The sequence below is a fragment of the Amaranthus tricolor genome, chromosome 11 (assembly GCF_026212465.1).
Source record: "Amaranthus tricolor cultivar Red isolate AtriRed21 chromosome 11, ASM2621246v1, whole genome shotgun sequence".
NCBI classification, from domain to species: Eukaryota; Viridiplantae; Streptophyta; class Magnoliopsida; order Caryophyllales; family Amaranthaceae; genus Amaranthus; species Amaranthus tricolor.
Window position 1 is genome coordinate 25,667,721 of NC_080057.1, and position 24,264 is coordinate 25,691,984.

General features: G+C 30.9%; 2 protein-coding genes across 3 annotated transcripts; both read right to left on the bottom strand.

Moving 5' to 3' along the window:
* Positions 1-5,643: 5,643 nt before the first annotated feature.
* Positions 5,644-7,210, bottom strand: LOC130826702 (uncharacterized). Its single transcript, XM_057692270.1, has 3 exons — positions 6,426-7,210; positions 6,011-6,317; positions 5,644-5,934 (listed from the first exon to the last, which is right to left on the bottom strand). Exons 1-3 carry the CDS (start codon positions 7,208-7,210, stop codon positions 5,644-5,646), a joined length of 1,383 nt encoding a protein of 460 aa, XP_057548253.1.
* Positions 7,211-8,154: 944 nt separating this feature from the next.
* Positions 8,155-11,575, bottom strand: LOC130827285 (trihelix transcription factor PTL-like). 2 transcript variants are annotated; one of them, XM_057692952.1, is made up of 3 exons: positions 11,279-11,407; positions 11,119-11,173; positions 8,161-9,800 (listed from the first exon to the last, which is right to left on the bottom strand). In XM_057692952.1, the coding sequence occupies exons 2-3, from the start codon at positions 11,133-11,135 to the stop codon at positions 8,603-8,605; spliced, it is 1,215 nt and encodes a 404-aa protein (XP_057548935.1). In that variant the 5' UTR covers positions 11,136-11,173; positions 11,279-11,407; the 3' UTR covers positions 8,161-8,602. The 2 variants fall into 2 exon arrangements, with proteins under 2 accessions (XP_057548934.1, XP_057548935.1); XM_057692951.1 differs by lacking the exon at positions 11,119-11,173 and having other exon boundaries at positions 8,155-9,800; positions 11,279-11,575.
* Between the last annotated feature and the right edge of the window lie 12,689 nt (positions 11,576-24,264).

Consider the following 24,264-nt stretch of genomic DNA (forward strand, 5'->3'; position numbering starts at 1 on the left):
TATTGTTTAGGTTTTAGTTCAAATTGAATATGTTAATAGTTAAATTATGACATATAATTTGACAATGATATTTTATAATCTAACTCAATTTTGAACTTCTAATCTTCATTTATCGTTTTAAAAATAAGTATTCAAATTGTATAGATATATTGTATAGCATTTAGTTCAAATTTAATATGTTAATAGTTTTAACACTATTATTGATAATTTTATTGACTATTAATTTGTTGTTTGAAATTCATCCATAGAATGATAGAATAATACTATTTTATATAACTTCGTCCTAAAATTGGGAAACAGAACCATATTTAGGTAGAATTTGATTAGTTTAACGTTAGAATTGATCACTTATAGGTTCAAATTGAAATTTTTTACTTTAATTGATATTTTAAGTATTACTTTACGTTGAAATTGATACCTTTAAGGTCAAAATTGATAAATGCCCGGAAAATGGAAAAAACAAAAGAAAACGTGTGATGTTGTTACACGCGTGAATTGGGCCGGCCCACTCTTAATCTCAATTTGAGACGGTCTCGGCCAAGTTTTGGTGATCAATAATTTTAAAGCAGTATGATTTTGGATTTAAAGAGTTATTTTTGTTAAAAAAATTATCCTGACTAATCCGACCTATTGCTTATTTACATTGAATAATCCGTGCTATTGATTATTTCTGAATATTCCATTTTTTTTATATTTTTCGTTGACAACACCCTTTTACATGTAAACAGGCCACTATAGGTACATACCACGCCAAAAAGAAGTAGAGATAGACCAACGAAAAATCATAAGGAGGAAGAAGAAGCGAGTGTAATGACTAGTAGTTAGCTACCGTTGTCAATTCGAATGACAGCAAAAAATATATAAATATTATTACTGATGCAATTTTTTTATTGCTCTTTTGTTACTTAAAATCAATCAGTCGAAACTGTAGTGTGTGTAGCTTCTAGTTGTAGGGTTAGTTGGGATTTGGGTTTCTGAATGTTGTGTCTAATCAATACTCCAATTTCAGTATTTCATCCAAAACCTGCACTTTTCTTTAATCTCCCCATTCTTTGTTTTCGGATCAAATGGTTCCCCATACAAATTTTTGAGTCATGTAGTATAAATTTTAAGGCACGAAATGAGTATTATTCTGTTTAAATAAGAAAATTATGCAAAATAATTTTAAATAGAAAATAATGTAAATTAAGAGTAAATAAACTAATAAACTAACTCAGCTCTTCTTGTATGAGACTGTCTTATCATGAGACATATGCATATAATTAATCTAATTTTTTAAGTGCTCACTTTAATATCGTAAATGATCATTTTAAAGCTATAAGTAATCATTTTAAAATTTTAAAAAGTAATAATTATAAAATTATAAGGAATTATTTTAAGATAATAAATATATATTAAGCCAGTTTAATAAAAACAGTATTATTATATAATCATCTCATATGAGAATTTGCGAAACTAATTATGAAGATGGAAAATTTGATCACTTATATACTCTTACAACCCAGAGAAATTACCTACTTTGATATCTCAGTCGAGTTAATGCTATTCCATTATGATGATGTTTACAACATTTACACCTTAGCTAGGGTATTTTTTACTATTTGTCCCTTTGCATCAACATCAAAAGAAAATATTATTTTTTAGAAAAAATTGTAGAATTTAATACTCCCTCCTATTCATCTTAGGTGTCTCATTTACTTTTGAGACACTATTCATTTATCACTCTTAAATTGCATTTTATTATTAATCTATAAGTTAAAATATAGTCATGTGAGATCTTATTTGATTTGTTTTGATGTAAAGATTATAAATATCAACTTTTTATAATTTTTAATTATACATAACTCGATATATTAAGGATTGAATAAGTGCATTGGATAAAGTGCATAAAATAAATGAGACATTTAAGATGAATAGGAGGGAGTAATAAATAAAAAATTATATAAATAAAATTAAAAAAGACTTAAAGGTTTAATTTATGGATAATATTATAAATTTAATTTTTACGTAATTAATAGTCTTTCTTTCTCGTCCTATCTGATAGTAAAAAAACATGGTCTAAGGATACCTTGTGATTTCATTTTCATCTACTCCTTACTCATACATTGTTACTTTTCCACTTTTGCCTTTTCATCATATTAACAAGAACAAGAACTGATCATAAGAATTTTTCTTTTTTTTTTTTTTTATCATTTATCCAATTACATACAAATATTTCAAAGGGTGAGTTAGAAATATGAGAAATATAATTGATTTCAGGATCATTGATATATGGTTCTTGTGCAAAAGTATGACAAAAAGCTATTACTTATAAGTAATTAGTGTTAGTATATATTTCACGATTCAATATTTACCCGACTTTGTAATTAAATTTGAAATTAATCTTACTTTAAAATGAATTTAAAATTATGTGAAAATCAATGTGGATTCAAAATTCAATTTTAAACCGGCTGGAAAACCTGACTCAAAATCCACTTGATAACCTGAATAAACACGTATAAATTTCATTTTTAAGAACAACGTGAAAAACCTAGCCAGGCTAAATCAAAATTTCTCTTTAAGTCCCAAGTCTCAACACACCAAATAACAAAAAATTGTCAAAATTAATTTTATTTTATATATCATCAAATTTACCATCATCAATATTTATGTGATTAGGATTAACAACCAAAAAACACTAATTGGAGATTTTGGGTTGATTTTTTTAAAAAACTTAACTCCATGATGAGCATAGCTTATTACCCTTACCGCCCGTTTAATAGGCGGTAATAAACGGTAGTAATTAGAATGAAAAATAAGTGTAATTTTGGTTGAAAACTCTCTTGGTTACCTTGATAGTCATACTTGTGCAACTTCAATCATCTCATTTTTCTTCATAAAATTCATTTTAATGCATTATCATTGGGATAGGTGGTATTAGGTAGTAATGGAAATTTGTAAACAAAAAAACTTTTTTTGGTTAAAGTTTCATTATCATGGGAATGATATGAAACTTTTGATAAAATTTTACACTATAAATTATTTCTATTACCGCTATTTAGTACCATTAACCAAATGGAACGTTAATGTTAAATCTAGTCATTAGCTAAAGTAGACTACCCATCTCAAAAGTGATTAATAGGGCCTATAATTACAAAATTCCTTTTATAATAATGATGATTAAAATATACACTATTTCTTTTAAAATACAACGTTTTTTAAGGCTATGGCATTGTAGCGAGACCCATCAAACAAGAAGTCTTGATATTGATTTTAATATTGAAAGTGAGACATGTCTAAATTATATCGTTTAAATAACTAAAGTATTTGTGTTTTAATATTTAAAGCGTTAATTTTAACGTTGAAGATGACATATTAAGTATTATATATATTTATAAAAGTGACTATTTTAAATATCACCAATTTTCAAATAAGACGGTCTTTTTGTTAGACCGTTTTTATGGGGCTAGTCTAATGCGCACTTATATCTTAAAGACATGACATTACTTATAATTTTAAAATGATTAATTACATAAATTTATTAATTCTATAGACTCGTATCATGATGAAACGGTCTCACGTAAAACTTAGTTACCTTTTTTCAGTGGAATGCATTGCTACACTAATTGAAAACAACTTTTAACCAGAGGTACTCCATCTCTCGATTTTGCTATATTTTTCATCATGATCTATATTTATTTTTTATTTTTTATCTACATATTTAATTTATATATCTACATACTTTATTCAATTTTCTGCAAATAAACTTTTTTATTACTTTAACTCACTTTTTGTAATTTTTACTTTATTTATGATAATCTTGCATGTTATTTTTATGTTGATTTTTTTTTTGATTTCAATCTGCTCTGTTGTAGTCTTATGTCTATTTTAATATTGATCAGTTATGTTAAACTAATGTAAATGGTTGAGTTTTGATCAGTTTTTTTTATCATGTATGGTAATGTTGATCAGTTTTTATTACGTCTATTTTAATAATGATCAATTTTTTTTATGTCTACTAATGAAATTCTGATTTTTATTAAGTTTACTAATATTGATCAGCTTTTTCCTATCCTTTTGAGGCTAAAATGTTGTTTTTCTTGGTTTATTGAGTTTGATCTGTTTTGCTCTAGTTTGTAATTATGTTAAACTAATGTAAATGGTTGAGTTTTGATCAGTTTTTTTTTAACATGTATGGTAATGTTGATTAGTTTTTATTACGTTTATTTTAATAATGATCAGTTTTTTTATGCCTGTTAATGAAATTCTGATTTTTATTAAGTTTACTAATATTGATCAGATTTTTCCTATCCTTTTGAGGCTAAAATGTTTTTTTTCTTGGTTTATTGAGTTTGATTTGTTTTGCCGTAGTTTGTAGTTATGTTAAACTAATGTAAATGGTTGAGTTTTGATCAGTTTTTTTATCATGTATGCTAATGTTGATCAGTTTTTATTACGTCTATTTTATGATCAGTTTTTTTATGTCTGTTAATAAAATTCTGATTTTTATTAAGTTTACTAATATTGATCAGATTTTTCCTATCCTTTTGAGGTTAAAATGTTTGAAGTTTTTCTTTATTTATTGAGTGTGATCTGTTTTGCTGTAGTTTTTAGTTATGTTAAACTAATGTAAATGGTTGAGTTTTGATCAGTTTTTTTATCATGTCTATTAATATTGATTAGATTTTTATTATGTCTACTTCATCTGTTTAGTTTTTGTTGCTACATAAGAATACGTTGACTTTGGAGATGGAAACAAAGGAAAATTCGCTCGACTCATTATCTGATGTCCAAAGAGAATATATGAAATATGACAATATCTTTGGTTCGTGGTATGATCATTATTATTTGAATTGTTGGGAATTAAATTCTCTTGATGATCCTGAACAAGAACCCCCACCTTGGTACTATGGTTTACTAGATGAGGAGGATTATGTACTACTTGACAAGGTGGAACCTAAGCCAAAGCGGCCACGCAAGACGACAATCCATGGTCTTAACACATGAGCATTCTAACTTTTATTTAATTATTTATGATGATGTTTATGCTTATGGAAAATGTTGTCTTGTTGGCTATGCTATGCAGTGTGTCTCATACTTAAATGCTTTCTCAATGATGATTGTTATTTGTTTGATGAAATGTGTTTATTGTAATATGTTTCATTGCCACCTTAGATTACTTGATATGAGCATGAGATATTAACATATTTATAACTTGCCATTCATTGCCACACCAATATCTTGGTATGAGGCTGAAACTTAATAAAGTTACTGATTTGGCAATTGTTAATGTTTTTTGTCTCAATGTCGTTTCAAGCCCTAAGATGAGGCTGAAATACTTACATTTGCACAATTTCAAATGATGTTAAACATAAAATCTGAGAGTTAAATGAACATACACGAGTGAAACTTGGATTGATGAATGATATTTAACTTGCTTAGTTTTTTGTGTGTAATAACCACCTTAATGACTAAATGGAGAGGTGTGCATAATTTCATAGTTACAAAATATTGTCATTAATATTCTTTCCTTTACAAAATGTTGATCCATGTCTACATAACATTGTAATGATTTACAAAATGTCTACTTAACTATAGTTAGACAACCCTTGTGACCCAAAAATGTAAGGGTGTTAATCCATGTCTACATATTGATAATTAATTTCAATCATCTTGTGGAAGATCATTGAGATTAATTTTACCATGAGATAAAAATTGACGTGCTGCATCTATAAGTTCTTGCGGAATTTCTAATTGTCTAGGCAACATACCCAACATGTCCAATCTATGTTTTCCAATGTGTGGATTCTTGTAATTGTTACCACCTCTAGCTTTCAACACCTCTATCATGCATAGTTGATATTGTATCCACATGTAGTTCAAAAGTTTTGGTTCAAAAGTGTCGTATGCATCATTGACCGCCTTGATCAAATCATTGAGGTCTTTCGGGAATGACTTAAATTGAATTGATTGTAGTGCACTAAACAAACCCAATTCTAAGATGTTCATACATGGATGCCGGTTGACAAACTAGTCTTATGTTAAATCCATCTTTGTTGGCTTCTTTATTGAATGCTTGATCATTTGTTAAAATATGTGGCTTGGTGTTATCTTGTTGAATCCAAATATCTTTGACCCCATTTGTTGGCCATTTCGATCTGATTGCTGGTAGGACTTCATTGATTAGTTTGTCTCGAAGATCATCTCGTGTAACTTTTGTTATTGCTCTTAATTGTGGTGTACCTGTTGGTCTGTTTTCTGACCTCCTCATTGCATAATAAGTCTCTGTGAATGGAAAAATTCCTATTTTTCCATCCCACAACACTTCTTTAGTAGAACTAATTCAAGGTCTTGCAACAGCTGCTATAAACATTACTTTACCTATGAAATTTTTGTTTTGCACACACCTATATGGTTCTTCCTCTTCCTAAGGGAATAAATAATACCTTTGTGTTTCCCTACTCATGTAGAACCATTTTTCATCGATGTGTACAACATTATATATCAAACTGAACTTTGGTGGGTTGTTTATAGTAGGTGGTATTATTTGGGAAAGAATAAAGTTAATTCTTCTTATTTTGTGGTCATGAGACAATTTTGGTTTAATTGAATTTGTATGAGCTCTAATATTACCGGACTTCATCATTCTTCTTATTTGGGATAGAATAAACTTGTGAATACCCAATGCCCAATGCCCAATGCCCAATGTACTTGCTATTGCTCTAATTGTGGTCCTCTTTTCAATTGGAACAACATTAAGGAGAGTCATATCAAAGACTCTTGGTTTCCTACCAACCCTTTCCCTTTTTCTACTATTAACATCAATTACAATGTCATTTTGCATTGCTGTTTTGGCTGATTCCCAAAGCCTTGCTACTATCCACCTAGATGTGTTATGTTGCAATGCAATTCTTTTGATTGTACCCCATGGCAAACGTCTATCTGGTTCCTTAGACAAACAAGTTAATTGTTGTACAATTAATTTTCTAGTTTGTGTGGGCAATTCCTTCTTCTGACCTATTGGTTGTTGGTTTGGTTGTGTTACTGTTTCCTCTTGTGAGTTTGATTGACTTTGGCTAATGGCATCCTCTAAAGTCAAACTGACATCAATGTTTCCATAAATTTCACTTGTATACTCCTCATTAATGTCAAATTCAAAATCTATGTTGAGGTTTTCAAAGTAAGAAATAAATATTTGGATTAATAACTTCATCTGCTTCACCTTGAACATCTTCCATCTGCTTTTTTTTAATTGTAGTTTTAATTTTTTTTCCCACAAAGGAAGTATATGATAAAATATTTTTAAGTCACTTGAAAAGCTAACTTATAAGCTAAAACAAAAAAGTTACTCGTAAGTACAGCTGTTTGCCTATCTTTTCTACTAATAAACAACTAGCAAATAACTTTACCAAAAAAACTTCATAACTACCTCATAACAATTACTTCCTACGTTCCATAATACTTGCTACTGATAGTGACATTTTCCCACACAATATATTACACTTAGTAGTAACTATTATGAAATGGAGAAAGTAGCTTTCTAGGTAATATTTTTTATTGATCAAATCAGCTAACAATCTAACAACCGAGAAAGTACAATACAACCTTTTTGTTCCTCTAAAACATTCAATAGTTTTCCAGATGTAGTATTAAAATATATATCTAGGCAAGAAAACAATAGCTAATCAAAATTCCCTATTTAAATGATCAATCCTAGACCTAAATCATAGCCATGTTTGAGGGAAGTATGAATGTAACATTATATAATCACAAGGAAAAAAGTCTTAATTTTCCATTAATTTTCTTGCTAATAATGATGACCTCTTAATAATCATTAAGCACATTATGAATATAACTAACAAACTAAATAAAACATCCATCAACTCAACATCATTACTAAATATCACATTTGTTAACTTAATTAAACGAGATTTTAAACATCGAATTTATACAATTCTACCTTTTAAATAAACAACCAGCAAGATAGAAACAAATAATTTACACTAATTATGACAATTAAGATACAAAAAGTTAGACTAATTAATTGGACACATAGATTATCCTTGATGATCATCATGTCATTTCAAAATAATAATAAAAAAAAATTAATCACAGCTAAACAAGAGAAACAATCATCATCAAACTCTACCTAGCTTAGTTAACTGACAGGAGCGGAGCAAAAATACACAATAATTTTTAAAGTCCTAATCATCTTACATTATTTTTTGCAATTTTGGAGCCTAAAAACTTGTAAGTAAATTAAAGAAAAACTAATGTAAACTGATATTCAGGGCCTATACAATCAAACATCCTACACATATTCAGAACCACCAATATTAGCTGACTAGTTATTCATTTAATTACACCATAAAAATATAATTAAGAAAATTGATTTCTTCCATTGTTGAGGTTCATCCAATACCAACATTAGCATTAGTCTACTACTACTATCACTACCAATACCAACATTAGCATTAGCGTTAGCATTAATATTAGCATTAATAGTAACAATAACATGATCAACATTCTATTTATAGAGGTAAGCCTAGAGAATCCCCTACAAACAAAAAAAATTAATCATTTTTTAAGTAGTCAGAATCAAACCCGTCTTTCAACCACTATGTCAACCCATAATTCTCTGATTAACGTTTGAATTGTGAGAAGATAGGGAAGATGAACCTTCATTAAGTTGAAGCCTTGGATTATTATTATTATTATTAAACTCACAATTAGTACTTAAACTTCCCAAATGATGATTCATGTATAATCCTTCGATTCCACCACAACCTTCATTATTATGATCACTATTATTATTATTATTATTATTATTATTATTATTATTATTATTATTATTATTATTATTATAATCATTATTAGTATTACTAACCTCTCCATAATTCTCCTTTCTCTTCTTCTTAACCTCATTAATATCCCTAATAATAAGATTATTATCTTTCTCTTGAAAATACTTATTATTAATAATACTATCCCATTTCCCTTTGCACACTATCCCACTTCTATCATACCCAACAAATGACATTTTTGCACCAATATCTTCCCACAAAACATCCTCTAAAAACCCACATTGTTGAAACCTTGATTCCATACTACTCCGGAGTTGGATAAGCCGTGTGACCTCACTTTCCAACCATTGATTCTCATCATGATCATGATCAAAACCATGATGATGATGATCATTGCTTATCTTTTCTAATGCAGATTTGATGACTAAATCTCGGGCTTCAATCCAAGCCCGTTCATTGGCCCAAAACTTATATTCTTTTTCCATTCTTTCAATTTCTTGTTTCCTCCATTGTTCTTCCCTTTCAATCCTTTCTTTTTCTCTATTTTCCATTATTTTCATCATTTTCTCAACCCAATCTTCTTGTTTTTCCATTATTTTCCTCATTTGATGATCTAAAAACTCTTTTATCTTAGCCTTCCAACTACCCTTTCCTCTCTTTTTCTTCTTTTCTCTTATAATATCATCTAAAGAGGATGTATCATAATTTGATGAATTTGAGAGGCTTACACTTGGAGGACAGCTTAAGGGATGGTTTTCAAATGTTCCCAAATTAGTTGGGATTGTTGGGTTTTTGTTAAAAGAAGTAATAATTTCAGAAATTTGGTGGGTATTATCTGAATTTAATGGGTGATTTTCTCCAAAGAGTGCATCAAGTTGTTTGAAAAATCTATAGTGTTTTCCATCTTGTCTTCCTGCTTTACCTTCCTTAGTTTTCTTGTAGTATTTGTACAAATTTTCGAACTTTTCCCTGCATTTTTTGCCTGTTCTTTGATATCCATGCTCCTCCAACATTACCCTACAACATTAATTCAATCACCAAATTGATTAAAATTTGCCCGTAAAGAATGGGTCAAACACTCATATTTGCAAGCAAATAGAAAGGTCTTGTCTAGCTGTCGTTTGTATGTGTTATATGTTACTCAATTTAAAATTAATAGAGTTTTTAATCATATAACAATATTGGTTATGGCCTAGCTAGATTCTGGCATAGATTCTCAATGCATTTTTTTATGTTCAAAGAGAGCAAAAAATAGCCATAGTTTACATTGTAAGCAATTGAATTATGTCTCTTATAAATTATTATATGAGACCATCTCACCGTAAATAACTCAATTAATACAATTATTAGCATATGGTAAGCATATAGCTACTTGCATTATTTTGAGGTTATCGACGATTTTTTAGTAGCTCTATATCTATTTGTCAAGAATGGAGGAATAACATGTGTAATTATCTGCAGTGAGATGTGTAGTTTATGATGGAAAAAAAAGACTTAGCAATGTCATTCATATAAGTATGTAAAAAACCCTAGATTGAATTTTGTGTAAAATTGACTAATAGGCTTCAAAAACTAGAAAGAATAGTTTAGAAATATTGGAAATGAACCCAATAGTAATGTTTGTTTCAAAAACAAGTATATAATTAGAAGTATTATTAACAAATTCATAGGAAAGAGAGAGTAATCCGATTAAGATGAGAGTTGATATGTATTATGAGTATATCACTATGGAAAAAGTCAGCTCCTTTCATAGATGGAAATATATATATAAGCATACTTCCATATTTACATAGTATAGTAGCTAATCATCTACTTGAGTATAATTTTAGGAATGTTGAAAACCCTAGTTTTGTTTAGTGTAAAAAATTGAAAATATAGAAATTAAACTCATAGCAATGTTGTTTGATTTCAAAATGATATTCAATAGTTCAAAATTAACTATTGAGAACAAACTTTTGAAAATTCTTTGTCCAAATTAGTAATTATGACTTTCAAACCAAAACACAATTATATTATAAATACCATTTCTTAGTAAATTTATAGAGACAAAGAGAATAACTCCTCTAATTAAGTTCAAAAAGTTGAGTATAATATGATAGTATAGAAATTAAAGCCAACCTCTTTGCATAAATAAAACTATAGAATTATACTCCTATATAGTTCTTAATTTGTATTTCAATTATAATACATTATACTAATAAAAACATTACTCACTAAATCATTTGGAATTCTTATATATCATGTGAAGTTGCACATGAAGTTTGCTATAGAGGGTCAATCAAAAACATTATATTTTTTAATTTTATTATTAATTAACAAGGGCAAAATTACATACATCCGACCCAACCCCATCTAAAATGGAAGTCATTTAACGACACCGAAAGTTGTTCCTGTGAAGTATAATAATATATATTTGTTAATAATCCATTTTAGTATAATTTTATGTAAATAAAAAGTATAAAATTAAGTAATGTAAAAGGGTAGTTTGACTATACCTAGCAACTTCATCCCAAAGAGGAGCTTTTTGATTAGCTTCTTTAAACTTATGGTCAAGTTTAGATCTAACTTCAAGAAGACAAAGAGTTTCTTGTCTTGGCCACCTAACAACACCACCATCACCACCATGGGACCCACTAGAATTAGGGACAACATCTATGATATTATTAGTGGATAGAATCTTTGTTGAATTATGAAGCAACATATGATGATCTACTCCTAAACCCATGTTCCGGGCCAACACCATGGTTTCATACCCATTTTGTGGTTGTTGATGGGTGGTTTCTACGGCGGAGGGTGAGCCATATCAGCTAGGCTCAAATAAAGATCCAAGGGAACCAGCAAGCAATAACAACCTAAGGAACAATACAATCAAAAACAACAAAGAACACATGAATGTTTCTGTTGAAAATTTGGATCAAGCTGCACTTGGCCCTGTTTTAAGGACATCATCATTGAATAATGATGATCAGGATTCAGACCAAGACAATGACTTAATTATGGCAAACCAAGCAACAAGGAACACACAAGCAAAGCCAACAACAAGGACAAAACAAGCTAAGTCTGACCAACAGCAAGGTCTGACACCGACCAGCGACCAGGCTACCTTGACAAGCCCGCCCAGATGTAACCCGAGCCCAAGTGATGACGTGGAGGGCATAATTGGAATCTCCACACTAGGAACTAGCCATCATAGTCCAAGGGTTCCACGCATGATCATTGGAAACTCATGGAAACTTGAGGCAAAGGTCGCACAGTCAACCTGGACAGCAAGCTCAAACATGCATCAGTTTCTGACCATTGAGCAGGCCACCTTGGCAAGCTCACCCAGGCGTGACCCGAATCCATTGGATGACGTGGAGCATAGGGTTGGAATCTCTGCACTAGGACCTAGCCACCATGACCCAAGAACCCTCTTGAAAGTCAACGGAAAGGCATTGAAATCAGAGCACAAGGTTGCTTAGTCAACGACCAGCAGGAGGACTTTCACACAGCTGCTGATGTTTCTGTTTTGGCTTTAATAAACACATGTATGTGCACGTGATGTATATTACCGTTATGACCGTTGCTCCTTCATGTAACTTCAATTATTCTTAGTGTCTAGGCTTATATATAGATGATTCATGCATTGTAAAGGGACGTTGATCATTGAATAAATTTCCAAATTTCAGAAAACTTCAAGTGTTTGAGTTTTTCTTCAATTGCTTGCAATTGGGTTACTTGGGCCAGTTTGCCCTCCGTTGATTGTGCATCCTCTTGATCAGTCTTCAAGATTGCACTTCAACCTATCCAAGAACATTGAACATTCCCTTGATTAATCAAAGGAATTTGTCATTGTTGCGTTGAAAAGGGGCTTGGCAGTCCAACCCTTGACAAAGCACTGTGTTCAGTCTTGGAATATCCTCCATATATCTTCGTGTCCAATCCATTCCATTGCATTCACCACGCACACATACATCAATTGGTATCAGAGCAAGGACGTGTAGGGCTTGAATTTCATCCTCATTCATTGGTGAAGACGAATTCTTTGCTTGAACAATCAGAGGAATCAAGAATTCAGAGAACTAGGGCGATTTTTGTTCGTGTTCGATTTCAGTGGCGAATCTCTACAAATTTCGGTTGTTTTTCTTCTTTTTGTTTAATTACTTCATGAATTAATGTTCCTAGATGTAATTCGAAGCATTTGAATTGAATTTGATTGGTGATTCGTGCATACATAGTCTGACATTCACGAAAAATGTTCTGAAACCCTAAAGAACCCAGTTCTTGAAGGAGTTTCTGCATTTTGGTGATTTCATTCGTGATTTCTGTATAAAAATTCAATTGATTAAATTTCATTTGGTAAATAAAAGATTGCATTCACGTTTCATTGTATTTTGCGTGCAATTTGATTGTAATTGTGGCTGTATACTGCAAACCATCACAGAAGAACACTTCTGCAATTCTGATTTGTGTAACATTGCAATTTGTGATTTTATTTTGCATATTTGTCTAAATTTCATTCTGAATTAGTTAAAATAGATTTGCATTTACATTATCATTGCATCTTTGATTTTAAATTGTTTGTGATTGTGACTGCACATTGCATACCATTACAGAAATCACATTGTTGTTCTGATTTGTGTGATATTGATAGTCATCTTTGATTTTCACACCATCTCGTGCATAATTGGCTTTAGTTAACAATAACTAAACAGTTTGCATTTAACAAACCATATAAAGAACTAAGTAATTGCTGTTAATTCATTGCAAGGAAGGCTGCACAGAACACAATTGTTAAAATCTGATTTTCTGTTGTAAAACAGAACCATTGTGCATTCATTTCTAATTCTTGCATATTTTGTTGTAATACATAGTAAAATAACCAAATTGAAAATTAGCAAAATTCATTTAAAGTACAAGGTGACTATTATTGTTCATTTCAAAGCAAAACTGTGCACAGACACAATTGTTCAATCTGAGTTCTGTTACAAAACAGAACAAGCTACTGCATTCATTTTCACCCCATTTACATACATCAGTTGCTGCACTATTTCTTTCCTTTGCATATTTGGGTTTAAGTCAAAAATTCATCATAATTACAAGATACTTACTGCTATTTCATTTAAAGAAAATTCGTGTAAAAAATTCAGAAGCCAGATCACAACAGTTGCTTGTTGTGCACAGAACCAGCTTGCTGCATTCAGTTCATCATTGCATATTTGCATATTGCATAGCCTTGTGTGTTTGCATTCATATAGATCATCATGAATTTAGAAGAAAAATTTGATGCATTAGTAAATATGGTCACTCAGTTGAGTTTAACTGTTAATGAGTTGAAGAACACCACACCACAGTACCCATCAACTCCACAACCTAACCCTAACCATGAACATGCAAAAGAGGATAAAACCATGAGAATTGATATACATGAATTTGATGGCACATCTCATGATCCGGAGGTGTACATTAAATGGGAGAAAGGGGTAGAACGTTACTTTAAATTTAAGGATACACCCCCAGGCCAACAATATAAAGTAGCCAAGGTAAAACTGACCATGTTAGCTGCAACATGGCTGGAAGGTTTACAAAGGCAAAGGCAACGAGAGAATAGCTCAAAAATCAACACTTGGGAGAAACTAAGGAAGCACCTTAGGAGGAAGTACATTCCCCACAACTATAGACCTCAGTTATACACCAGCTGGAGCCACTTAAAACAAGGATCTAGGTCAGTTTCAAGCTATAGCCAAAAAGGTGAAAGGTTGATAGCCTTATGTGGGATAGATGAGCCAGCAGAAATGAAGGTTGGGAGGTTTCTAAGTGGGTTAAGGGAGGATTTGAAAGACAAAATTGAGGTGATGCAGAACCTTACCTATGAAGGAGCATGCATTAGTGCCCTAACATCTGAGAAGTCAGCAAAGAGGAAAGCTACACCTCTGAAATTAGAGCAAAGACCTGCACACACATGTAATAAGAGCAAAGACCTTAGGCAAACTGCACAACACTCCTCTAAAGTTGGGGAAACACAGCAGCATGCACCCATTGTTAAGACTATACATGTTGAAATAAACAGCCCGCCCTTGCAAGTTTCATCTACATGTGTTGATAATGTTGAGATGAATGGGTTTTATTTCATAGAAGATGAGATTACACAACTTTCTAACAATAGGAGTGCACAACCCCACCTTGCATCAATTAGTCCTTACATAGCGAGACAACTCACAGCAAAGGAAAAGGAAGTGAACCCTAAGGATGTCATACCTCCTACAACGACCACGCAAACACCTACGCATTTATTAGGAAGGAAGGAGTATGATGATAAAGATGATAGTGATAGACACATAACCAAGCTACCCTTCTATGAGACCATTACATTACATGAAATACCTCAAGGCATGGACTCCAAGCTAACCTTCATACATGTATTCTGTGTTGATATTCATGGAGGATTTGCACATAGTAGATATCCTAATCTGCATTCTAAATACTTTCCATTTGCATGCATGTATGGCCTTAATCATTGGAATACTACTACCTTAGTTTATTTACTTGTGCAGGACAAAAGTACATGGAACACAAGGAAGCAATTAGACACAGCTCAGATTCAGACAGCAGCGGATGCACACACTGCTGATGCAGCCAGCAGCCATGTTTCACCCTACCACACGAGCTTAGAATTGAGGACAATTCTTTTTCAAGAAGGGGGGATTGAGCCATATCAGCTAGGCTCAAATAAAGATCCAAGGGAACCAGCAAGCAATAACAACCTAAGGAACAATACAATCAAAAACAACAAAGAACACATGAATGTTTCTGTTGAAAATTTGGATCAAGCTGCACTTGGCCCTGTTTTAAGGACATCATCATTGAATAATGATGATCAGGATTCAGACCAAGACAATGACTTAATTATGGCAAACCAAGCAACAAGGAACACACAAGCAAAGCCAACAACAAGGACAAAACAAGCTAAGTCTGACCAACAGCAAGGTCTGACACCGACCAGCGACCAGGCTACCTTGACAAGCCCGCCCAGATGTAACCCGAGCCCAAGTGATGACGTGGAGGGCATAATTGGAATCTCCACACTAGGAACTAGCCATCATAGTCCAAGGGTTCCACGCATGATCATTGGAAACTCATGGAAACTTGAGGCAAAGGTCGCACAGTCAACCTGGACAGCAAGCTCAAACATGCATCAGTTTCTGACCATTGAGCAGGCCACCTTGGCAAGCTCACCCAGGCGTGACCCGAATCCATTGGATGACGTGGAGCATAGGGTTGGAATCTCTGCACTAGGACCTAGCCACCATGACCCAAGAACCCTCTTGAAAGTCAACGGAAAGGCATTGAAATCAGAGCACAAGGTTGCTTAGTCAACGACCAGCAGGAGGACTTTCACACAGCTGCTGATGTTTCTGTTTTGGCTTTAATAAACACATGTATGTGCACGTGATGTATATTACCGTTATGACCGTTGCTCCTTCATGTAACTTCAATTATTCTTAGTGTCTAGGCTTATATATAGATGATTCATGCATTGTAAAGGGACGTTGATCATTGAATAAATTTCCAAATTTCAGAAAACTTCAAGTGTTTGAGTTTTTCTTCAATTGCTTGCAATTGGGTTACTTGGGCCAGTTTGCCCTCCGTTGATTGTGCATCCTCTTGATCAGTCTTCAAGATTGCACTTCAACCTATCCAAGAACATTGAACATTCCCTTGATTAATCAAAGGAATTTGTCATTGTTGCGTTGAAAAGGGGCTTGGCAGTCCAACCCTTGACAAAGCACTGTGTTCAGTCTTGGAATATCCTCCATATATCTTCGTGTCCAATCCATTCCATTGCATTCACCACGCACACATACATCAGAGGGTAAGATCCCACGGTGGTTGTAATGGGAGGATGAGAATAAGTCGGATGAAGAAGGAGGAAGAAGTTGTTGTTGGGGATAAGGTTGTTGTAAGTGGGATAGGGTTGTTGGGATGCTTATAAAGTGGCGTAGATCTGATATGGTGTATTGGTCTTCCATTTCCATGGTGGATGAAGAAGGAGAATGAAGATAAAATGAGCGAAAATGGCGGATCGTGTTCTTTTTTATAACAAAGGTGGTGATTAGTGTAGTGATAGATAAGGGAGAGTGAAGGGAGGATATGGTGGTGGGACTTAAAAGGGAAGAATAGTGAGAAATAGTCACTCCGTCACTGCTACAAAGCACCCTAAGACTTAAATGTGTTACGTTTTTTTTTTGAATTATACGGTGCGTTTTTATGGGATAGAAAGTAATACTTTGAGTTTAACTTTAAAAGAATTGATAAAATGATCATATCAATAAGATGCATATTCTTTTCAAATAAGTCTATTAACTAAAAAACTCATAGTTAAACGTGCTTAGTTGGGAGCGATCATAATGTATGATCTCTTTGAAAGTTTTCTAACTAGCTAGGTATGCACGAATGAGGCTAAAGTTCATTACAAAGACTTGTTAATTTGTGAGGACAACTACAGCCTCAATGGGTAGACACTCGGTGTGTCCAGAGTAGCTAGTGCACCTTGGGTAAGGGTTTATTTTAATAACTTAGTCCTCACGCTACAAATAAGCCTTAATATCAATCCTTCAAGCTAAAAACTATTGTGTGTTTGTATAAGGGTTTATTAGACACACATTTGGGACATTTAATGACTTAAGCAACGGAGAAGGTTCCTGGAAAACCATTCCGGGCCTTCTAACCAGTATTATTTGTGCAAGACATATTGGTATTTGGAGTGATCTTATTCTAAGGTTGGCTAAATATCATAAACATACTTTTATGCGACCAGCATTAATCTTTCTTAAGATAAAACCTTAAAGATTAACTATACTTAAATCAATAAATTAATTGTATTTAGTTCCAGATATAAATATTTGTATTCTTTCTCTTATTCCTAAAAATACTTTACTATTTTAACACATTACTTCTCTGTAGCAGAGAGAAAATTTAATTTATTAAAAATATAATTCAAAATAAAAATCTAAAAAGAACAAAAAAATTATTCAATTTTTTAGTTTACATACCAAAACTAATAAAGCTAAATGGGATTGGGACTTGGGAGCATTAATAAACAAGAAGTCTCATTAAAAAAATTATCCTTTAAGAATAGAAACTTTTGTTGATTTTCAAACAATAATATTAATTTTTAATATGAGTTTTTAAAATTCTAAAAAGTTTGATATTTAGAAAATACATATTGAGACGACTCTATGAAAATCCCATATGAATAAGTTTTTTCATATAGATCTGTAAGAAATCATAATCAAAGTTTAAACTAAATTCGTAAATTCTATTTTAAAAAAACATATAAAAATGGAGGTAGTACAAACTTATGTTTAACAATTAATTTTACCTTTGTTTTTTATCTACTATAAACAAATATTTGTATTATTCTAAAAAACACACCCTTAAATTACTATTATTTATAGTTAATCAAAATTTGGTATTATTGTTAAAAAAATTAACAAATTTATTTATTCTGCTATTTTTTTTAAAAAAGCTACAAGTAGGCGAGAAAAGAAGGAGCGAATGAGTGGATGACAAATGGCGTGAAAAAGACGAATAAGTAGAAACAGTAAGTAAGTGGAGAAGTGACGCGTGTACAGTGCTTAGGATCCTGTCTTTTTGACCCGTACACAGACAACTTTTACAAAACGTTATAATCCCAAATTATTCATAATATTAAAAATACTCCCTTCCATCCTTTTTACTTGTCTTATTTTTTTATTGAATAAATTTATTTTAGTTATTTCATTTTTATTTTAAGACCTATATTTATAGGTGGTTTCTTTATTTTTTTAATATTAAAAATGCCTAATATTGCATATGATCTACTATTTTATGTGGTTTCCTCTAATTTTTAATATTAAAAACACTCAATATTACACATGAATCTACTATTTCAGATGGTCCCCCCATTTTCTTAATATTTATGCCCAAACCAAATGGAACAACTAAATTAGGAGTATACTTTAGTGAGATTTTATTAGATTCGTCTCAACATAAAAATTATGAATATCAAACTTTTATAATTTTTTATCACACATAATTAAATTTACTCTATTAAGGATTGAATTATTGCATTAGGCTAATTAAAATATTTTGAAACGAAGGAAAGTATTATTTATTTCACTTATTAGTCATTTTGCATAATTTTTATTTTTAAAAAATTGTTCATTAATTTTTTTAACCTTGTTTATTTACTTCATATTTTAACACTCAATCTTTTTTGTTTTAATTTAAATATTCACCTTATTTCTTAAAAAAACATCGTATTTTATGTTTGATGATACTTTCTGCTTTACATTTTATGCTATATTTTTCATTTTATCCGTCTCATTAAATTTACAACTTTTTTTAATAATATCACATATTTTTTTCTCTAATTATCATTTATATATTTAATTTATATTTTTTATCTCATCTATACATATTAGTCACTTCCCCGTAAATCCAATATTTTTACTCATTTTTTTCTTAACTTGTTCATATTTTATCCTTATAACACATGATAATATTTATGGACATAAATAATAATTAAAAGAGATATAGGAGTATCTCTCTCCAGTCTCTTCCAACTTCCACTGTCTCCTCTCCCACATTTATGAATTATGATGCCTCCTCTCACTTTCTTTCTTCTTCTTTTTTTTAAGTGCACTTTCTTTCTTCTTTGATAATCATTATTTAAACTTCTTGATCATCATCATTTATTTCTCATTTAAAGGATTTTTTTTTAAATAATCATGACTTTTTCTTTCAAATTATTTTAGAATAGAACCAATAAATTGAAAAGGTCTAATAATTAAGTTCATATAAAGAGCATAAGTTCAAGTATTCACTATTATTAACCTCAATTAGTAGTTTTAGATGCAATAAGAAGCACATAAAGTGGTCTAACTTGGTAGTAGAAGTATGATCCAACTTGTATCCAAATCTCATATTGTCATGCAGAAAGTCATAGTAAATATCGGTAATTTGTAAAGTTAATAAATCATTTTTATGTGGTAGGATTTAATAGAGTCGGAGTTTTGTAATTTTAATTTACCTTTTTTGTTTTTTTTTTTGTTGTTTGTAGTGATTTACAAATTATGGTGATTAATTAAAAATTTTTATATTTTTATACGTGGGAAAAGTTCTAAAAATAGCGTCAAAACTTAAAAGGAGATATGGTCGAACAAGCTTAAAAGGCAGCATGAGGCATAGTTGCAAAGCATAAGTTGCTCGAACTAGCATATGATTTGCACATGCATTGCTCTATTTTGCGAAGTTTTGTAACAAAAATTTAGCTCGGATTAACCACATTATAAATATAATATGATCATTTATTTTTTTAATTGCTACAATTTTCTAAAAAAATCTCTCACATAAAAAAAAAGTTTTGCATATCATTATCATTCACAATGATGAAGCCAAATAGGATCAGCAGGGGTCCTAAACTTGTGACCTACTCTCACGATCTATTTTTTTTCTTAATTTTTTAATATATATAATAACTAGTATTGAGTAGTAAATCTTTATAGTTCATGTTGTCTTAGTTTATTTTTGCCACCCTCGAACAAAGACCAAGAGGCCTAATGACAACAACAAGAGACCAAGAGGTCTTTTAATAGTTCATGTTGACTTGAATTATTTGGGCCACCCTCAAACAAAGTATGACATTGCAAAGAGATCAATAGGCCTTTAATAGTCAGTATTAAATGGTGAAAATGTCAATAAAAATTTAGTATAATATTAATAAGAAAATCATTTATAACAAGTTTAATGGACATATTTATACTACTTTTAATCATCACATTTTTTTAATAAAATTTATTTTAATATATTATCAGCATTACGTTCAATATTTCATTACCATGTAAATGACAGTATATTTCAAAAAACAATTTATATTTCAATAACCAAACAGACTGATACAATCGTAATGAAAGGTTCAAATAAGTGAAGGTGGGATGGGGTTAAGATAGTGGAACAAAAAGAATAGAGTAAGAAACAAGAGTACTATATACAAACTGGAGCAGCGTTGTATTAGTTAATTGCTAGCAGTACGATGTACGTTTTAACTTATAAATGCATCAAGCTGAGGTCTAAACTCTAAAGTAATATGTTTTCAACTATGTCCAACGGATTTGCAACATTTCTAAATGACCATCATTTTAATACTTCTCTAGCTCTTAACACTTTGTTACTTAATGTTAAGAGCATAAACATAATATTTTAGTTGAGTTGGTTTCTTAATATGATATCAGAAGTCAATATGATAAAAAGTGATGGGTTCGAATCTCAATCACCCTCATCTAGGGGTCGCTTGGATTGAGAGTAAATATTTAAGGAAGTAAAAAAAAATCAAACTAATATAATAAAGGTAAGTAGAGATGCAAATGAAGTTATTGAATTAATTTTGATAGAGGTCGACTATGAGTAAATTAAAAAAGATGAATAGAAAAAGAGTTTGATTACCTTCTAATTCATTCTTCCACCTCTCTAACAATCAATTTTTTTAATCATCTTTCTAACTAACTTTGTTTTCTTAATTTGACTTTGATTACCCCTTAAATATTTGATCTCAATCCAAGCAACCCCTAGAGTGAAATATTCAGCGACAGATATATGAAGAGTCTATGCTACCCAAAGAGCTAGCTCGTGTACATACAAGACGTGTGTTAGAGTATATAACAAAAAGACCTCAATTAGAAAAATTATATAATTATGAAGGTTATGCAAGAAAAACACGCTCAGGTATGTTGGATACTCTAACACGTCCCTCATATGAGAACCCTATGAGCTGAAGTATAGATAATGCAGCACACGCCTTCCTTGTACTTGGCTTGTGATATCATATCAAAAAACCAACTTAACCAAAACTTAAGCTGATGGTTAATATCCAAAACTTGTTGCTAATTATATTTATTTTGTTCCATTAAAATTAATACATATATACCTTTATATTTCAAATATCATCCATATGCATCAATGGAACATATATATCTTTAGGAAACTGGTTCAGAAATCAGCTGCTGGGGCATATGCATCATATCAGCATATGATATACTTCATATGTCTCTGCATATTCCAGTCTGAGTGCATGGCCATACCACTTTTGTAATTGTATCTTCCAACCCTTCTGTAGGAATCAACATCATACTACTTTGTTTTGTAGCCCGTTTCTAATTAAATGTCTCATTTTCTCAAACCGTAATTCAAAATGATATAAAATAAATGGCAAAAAAAATATGGCTCTTTAATTTACCATTGATATCCTTTAAGTTTATGCCCCATGATGTAGTGTTGTAACCAAATTAAACTCTCTTAGTGAAATATTATATTTGCTACGTCAAAAAAATTGTTTTGTAAATAACTTTTAATTCAACTGAAAAAAAAATTCTTAAACAAAAATTAGAAAATTTAAATGTACTTTTTTTTTCATTTGTGTGGACTCAAAATTAGTTCTCCTCTATTAGCTAAAATTAACACTCATTTACAAACATATACCTAAAAACTAAATTTATTTCAATAGATTAAATGACAATATTCTATTATCTTAATGTAGTATATACTACTTTCTAATAATCAAAGTAGAAAATCAGCATTTTCATACATAATTTAGCTATATTAATTTTGGAAATATATCTAACAAGTAATTGTATTATATTATTTCATCTACGTCACAGGAAAGTCCTTTAAATTAGAAATATGAAGGCAAGACAGATATATATTGTATGAATATATAAAATGATGAAGATAGTCAAAGAAGATGCAAGTATAATAAGAGGTGGGTCTATACTCTATAAAAAAAAAAAGGTCATCAGACAGATGACAACAAATTAAAAAGCCAAAAAGGAAGGATTCTGATAGCTTGTATTGTGAGAAGTAATTAGTGTTACTTTGTAATTTTCTCAAGTTTTATGTAACTAACTGCCAACCTAATGTTACATCCATGCAATCGCTTATGCTCATTCTGTAACATTCATTTTATTTATTCTCTATTATTTTTATTTTTATAATAATTTCATGTTTTTTTAATCTTATTTATATATTTAAATTAGAGGTATTTATTAGGATCGATTTCTGGTTAAGTATTTCGGGCTGATTCAAATTCGAGTATTGTGTCCATATTGATTATTACGTTAATGTAAACCACGGTCAAATCGCCAAATGCGCTTGTGGCTCAATGGATAGAGCATATGCATGTTGAGCAGAAAGTTTAGGGTTCGATCCCTATTGGGCGCACGTATCAGCTGGAAAGTTTCTTGACTGCGCACATCCTCTTTATACTCCTCATTGAGGGGAACATATAATGTTTGTCCGCATCTTTCATGAAAAAACCCTTACCCGGACCCTATCTTGTGCGAGATATTGAGATCATCCTTTACCTTTACCTTTTTGTAAACCATGGTCAAATCGATTCGTTTATGTCTTTTGATTTCATCCAAACAATTGCATCATTCTTTTTATTTATTATCAAATATTTTATTTTTACTTAAAATTTAATTATATTTTTTTATGCTAATTTAAAAAGGATGGATAGTATATCATGACGTACAGATTCATCATACAAACAAATTGAAATTGTTTTTGTTGTTTTATAGGTAGTAATTATAACGAGTAATTTTACGTTGTTTGTTGGTTCTTAGTGTGTTGTCTCGACGATGTAGTGTTTACTGCACGAGCGGCCCAGAATCGACGCTGATCAGGTGCTGCTACTCTTCTCATATGGACCCGGCTTTCTTCTGCACTGCACCTTCTCCAATGCTTTCTCTGTCTCGTAACATTTTGCTACAACCACTCTCTCCATTTCATTATAGCTAGAGATCTTGACAAATCAACAATATGATATTTACCGCTTTTATAACCTAATTCGACTTGATTCGATTTTAAAATAAATTAAAAATTATACAAAAATCAATATGTACACAAGACTCAATTTTAAATCAACCTGAAATTAGCTGATGACCCAATCTGCGCCCAAACTTGTAAACAAACCCTATTTGACCGACTTAAAATTTAAATTTACAAATATGTAAAAATTAATGTGGATACAAGACCTAATTTTAAATATGACTCAAAATCGACCCGATGACCCGAATGAACACCTCTACCTCTAATAATGGTTGTTACATTTTACTTTTTATGCAATTCAATGCGTATTTTTAATAATACACATATCTTAAACTATTACGACTAAAAATTATAAAAAAAAATATTATGCACAAACCATTTAGACAAAATTCAACTACTATATTTATTATAAAATATTATTAGCCACAACAATAAATAACAAAGTTTGAATGATAGAGCAATGCCAATAAACCTAATGTATTGAGAATTTCAAAGCAGAGGAAGTATTAAATATGAACAAACCAAAAAAATGGATGAAAGTGAATTAAAAAAAATGTGACTTACGAAAAAGTAAAAGAAATATTTGAATATAAATTAAAAAAGGGTTATTAATCATGTTCGAAAATAGAAATATATC

Coding starts and splice junctions, on each gene's coding strand:
- LOC130827285 (XM_057692951.1), bottom strand. CDS start 11,526: ATGGTGTTGGCCCGGAACATGGGTTTAGGAGTAGATCATCATATGTTG. Junction 9,801..11,278: donor CTTTGGGATGAAGTTGCTAG/GTATAGTCAAAC, acceptor TTAATGTTGTAG/GGTAATGTTGGAGGAGCATG.
- LOC130826702 (XM_057692270.1), bottom strand. CDS start 7,210: ATGTTCAAGGTGAAGCAGATGAAGTTATTAATCCAAATATTTATTTCT. Junction 6,318..6,425: donor ATGAGTAGGGAAACACAAAG/GTATTATTTATT, acceptor ACCTTGAATTAG/TTCTACTAAAGAAGTGTTGT. Junction 5,935..6,010: donor ATGGATTTAACATAAGACTA/GTTTGTCAACCG, acceptor ATTCAATTTAAG/TCATTCCCGAAAGACCTCAA.